We start from the raw sequence: 3,956 nt of genomic DNA, 5'->3' as shown, positions 1-3,956 counted from the left end.
CTGTCCCAAAATAAGAATGTTGAGTCATTATGACATAGTGGGCTAAGTTTGTTACAAAGAAGAGCTGTCTCGAACAACCCTGTTCCACAACAAGACTTATCTACAACTCTGAAGCCTGAGAAAAAAAATCGTTAGATGAAGATGTTAATAGGCATCATCTTCCTTAAATTTATGTCATACAATATAAACCAAAACAATATATGACTATGTTGATTATGGACAATCTTTATATATGAAATATAATTAATGTTGTCTCCATCATTTAGGCAGGAGAAATTTTCACTTTAAGTGGGAATATAAGTCACATTGTTGTTGGTTAGTTGGTTATCCCTACGATCTGGAATAAATAAATAGTGAGTATATTTAACGTCAATATGTGATATAAATTTCATAAAAATTTGGAGAACAATAAATTTTCAAGAATCACTACAAATTATAGTTTCCATGTTGAAAAGTAATATTGAATATAATGCATACCATATTGGAGATGGTTTACGATGAGCTCTCTTGAAATATTAAAGTAATCAACATAGCAAAAAGTGGATTGTGGCAAACTGCTTTGAAGATATTCAAGCTGACTTTTTAGCATTTTGTTGAAGGTTTCTGCTTCTTTATTCAACATGTCACTACAAGTAATAAGTCCTCCCAAGAAAGTTCTTGCTAGTGGAAAACAACCAATATATGGTGTGCCGAAGACAACTATTTTCCTTGCTCCCAGTTTGTATAATTCCTTAAGTATATTTATTGCAGCATTCATATGTAAGTAAATTTAAACAGAAAACAACCAAGTCAAAAAATTTATAAGTAAAGTTAGTGTATGTATTGGTTTTAAAACAAAAAATATATATATATATACTTTTATTTAGTTGTATACAACTCTTTTGGGATTTTATAGAAGCCATGAAAACTTTTAATATATTTTCTTTCTTGAAATATGTTGATATGAAATTTTAAACACCAAAGGAAAAATTAGTAAAGATATTTGAGCATTTTCAATAACTAAAATATGATATAAAAAATGATGGGTGGAATAAAACCAACACATAGGATTACCTCAAAAAAGACTCTAGCATTGTTTGCTAATAGATAAGCGTAACCCGTCACATTATATTGTAATCGTCTAATTGGAACTGCAGTGTAACTTATTGCCCAATCGTTAGAGCTTGATGATACCAAATACACACCCTTTTTTATCATTTGGTTTGCTTCTTCTTCTCCCACAATCTTGTTAAACTTCCCAATGTATTCTTTGAACATCTCCAATTGAACCGATAATGGTATGACATTCTACTTGTCATATACACAAGAAAATAGAAAACAAATTACACATGAATGATATTTATTTCGGAATTAAATAAAAAGGCAAAAATCAAGAGGTTTAATATAAAATAAGGTATGAATACCACTATTTCGGATGTTAAGTTATCATAGCCAGAGCCACCAGAAGCAAAAGATACACCTGAAATAAGATCATTGTCTTGTATGGAAGTGTCTAAATATGCTGGAAGGTACTCCTTCACTCCTAAATTACCAGCTTCAAATTTGGTATCAAAAGATTGCAGCTTTTAGTATTAGAAATGATTTTTAACTACAACATGCAATATACAACACTTTGATCCCCTTAGATTCTCGCATTGTAACTCTTTACTTTTTAACTAATAGAAGCAGTGATTCTAATATATATATATATATATATATATATATATATATATATATATATATATATATATATATATATATATATATATGTGTGTGTGTGTGTGTGTGTGTGTGTGTGTGTGTGTGTGTGAGAGAGAGAGAGAGAGAGAGATTAGCTCTGCTAAGAATATTGGGGGATCCAAATCAAAGACAAGAATAATTGGGGTGAATTTTGTAATAATGAATTACCAATATAGTCACTAAGCGTTCTATTGTTAGTGAACCTTCCAGTTGATTTTCTTCCCAAAAAATCCTTTCCATATGGGGGAAAATCAGCCTTGATTAATGATTGTCTATGGTTATTGTTCCCTGTATCCATGAAGGAATCTCCCATTGCTAAGATTGTTGTTATCGAGTTATTTTGTGGTATGTTTACCATTGACTCGCTAAAATATAAGTAGAGTGAAGCATAGAAACAAAAGTTGACTACCTTACTAACTGAAGGTATCATTCTAAAAACAATAACCAAAATAAGACCTAGACTATTGGATAAAGATGGTATTAGAACAACTATTTTGATTAATCCATTACTGATTATTAGAACTAGAACATTCACCCTAATATAAAGAGACGAATGAGCCTATTTTCAAAGATCTAGTCTTTATGACTAATAATCCAGATTTTTCATCTACATAATTTTTGGGTCATGTCACTTCACGAATAAAATGTTAGTACTTATCACCACGTTCTATCATAAAATTTTAATATTGAGTTGTATTTTTTGTATTTAATTGCATATGTTGTGTTGTCTATTCTGCATTTCTTTTAATGAAGGCTATTATACATCTTCCTCTACAGGAATCGCTACTCAAACATCATATATATATATATATATATATATATATATATATATATATATATATATATATATATATATATATATATATATATATATATATATATATAGAGAGAGAGAGAGAGAGAGAGAGAGAGTGTGTGTGTGTGTGTGTGAGGGAGGGAGAGAAATCAATAAAAAAAACCATTATAATCAAGGCACCAATCTTGAGCGTCAAAATATAAAGCGATGGAATGCCAAAATATAGGTTGTAAAATATAAGTTGTAGATTTGTATATTGACGCTCATGCACCAGATTATACAAAACAAAATCACTTCGTTGTTTTTATTACCTTATAAATTGAAGGTATCATTCAACAAATAATACAAACTTACAAACTTGACTACATTATTAACTGAAGGTGACATTCGACAAATAATAACCAAAATAAGAGGTAGATTATTAGATAAAGATTCTATTAGAACAACTATTTGGATTAATTGATTAGTAATTGTTAGAAACAAGAAAATTCACCATAATATGTTGAGACGAATTGGTCTATTTTCAAAGATATAGTCTTTATGATTAATCATGTCGATTTGTCATCTTGACCTTTTTTGGGTCACGTCACTTCACGGAAAAAGGTGAGTGTTTATCATCACGTTCAATTAAAAACATTTAAACTTGAGTTGCATTGTCTATATTAAATTGCATCTGTATTGTTGTTTATTCTGTATATCTTTAAAGGAAGGCTATTTTACACCTCCCATTATAAGAGAGGTGGTGTGGGCAACGCCCACATGCGTTACTAGGTAAAAAACAAGAAAACGTCGTTACCACATGTTATGGTGGTAACGGGAAGTAACGGAAATATCTTTAACACGCAATAACGGGAGAGGGACGGTGTTCATTGGTGTTATCAAGTGTTATTAGGCACAACAACGGGAGTGGGCGTTGCCCACTACGAGTAGTCTAACAATCGTTACACAAACCTTATATATATATATATATATATATATATATATATATATATATATATATATATATATATATATATATATATATATGGGAAATTTCATGCGAAAATGCAAATAATTTGCAAAAACAAGAAAAACCTATGATAAATTGTTTCATATTAACAAAATATGATTTTTAACATTTTTATTATGAAAACATGAATTTAAAAATGATTAAGGACGTGAAAAAAATATAATTATCAAAACCAAGGTTCTAAATGACGTGAGGAATGGCGTGACGGCAAAGCCAAGTCTCAAGCTTAACGAACCATGATGTTTTTCAAGGCGTGATGTAAGACGGCGATTTTGTATTAATTTAAAATTATATTACCACATAAATATAAATTTATATTAAATATAACTAATTTTTAGAAATGTTAGATCAATAACTAATAACAAAAAGTTAACAAAAACCACAATACTTGTATCTCCGATTTGAAAAGACATAACAAAGAGTAAAAAACTG

General features: G+C 29.4%; 1 protein-coding gene across 1 annotated transcript; it reads right to left on the bottom strand.

Moving 5' to 3' along the window:
• Positions 1-433: 433 nt before the first annotated feature.
• On the bottom strand, positions 434-2,077 carry LOC145049605 (GDSL esterase/lipase At5g42170-like). Its single transcript, XM_078997989.1, has 4 exons — positions 1,888-2,077; positions 1,404-1,534; positions 1,054-1,287; positions 434-730 (listed from the first exon to the last, which is right to left on the bottom strand). The coding sequence occupies exons 1-4, from the start codon at positions 2,075-2,077 to the stop codon at positions 434-436; spliced, it is 852 nt and encodes a 283-aa protein (XP_078854115.1).
• Between the last annotated feature and the right edge of the window lie 1,879 nt (positions 2,078-3,956).

The sequence above is a fragment of the Lactuca serriola genome, chromosome 5 (assembly GCF_051521515.1).
Source record: "Lactuca serriola cultivar US96UC23 chromosome 5, Lser_US96UC23_V15, whole genome shotgun sequence".
Classification (NCBI taxonomy): Eukaryota; Viridiplantae; Streptophyta; class Magnoliopsida; order Asterales; family Asteraceae; genus Lactuca; species Lactuca serriola.
Note: the sequence above shows the minus strand (reverse complement) of the source record. Positions and strands in the feature narration are given on the sequence as shown.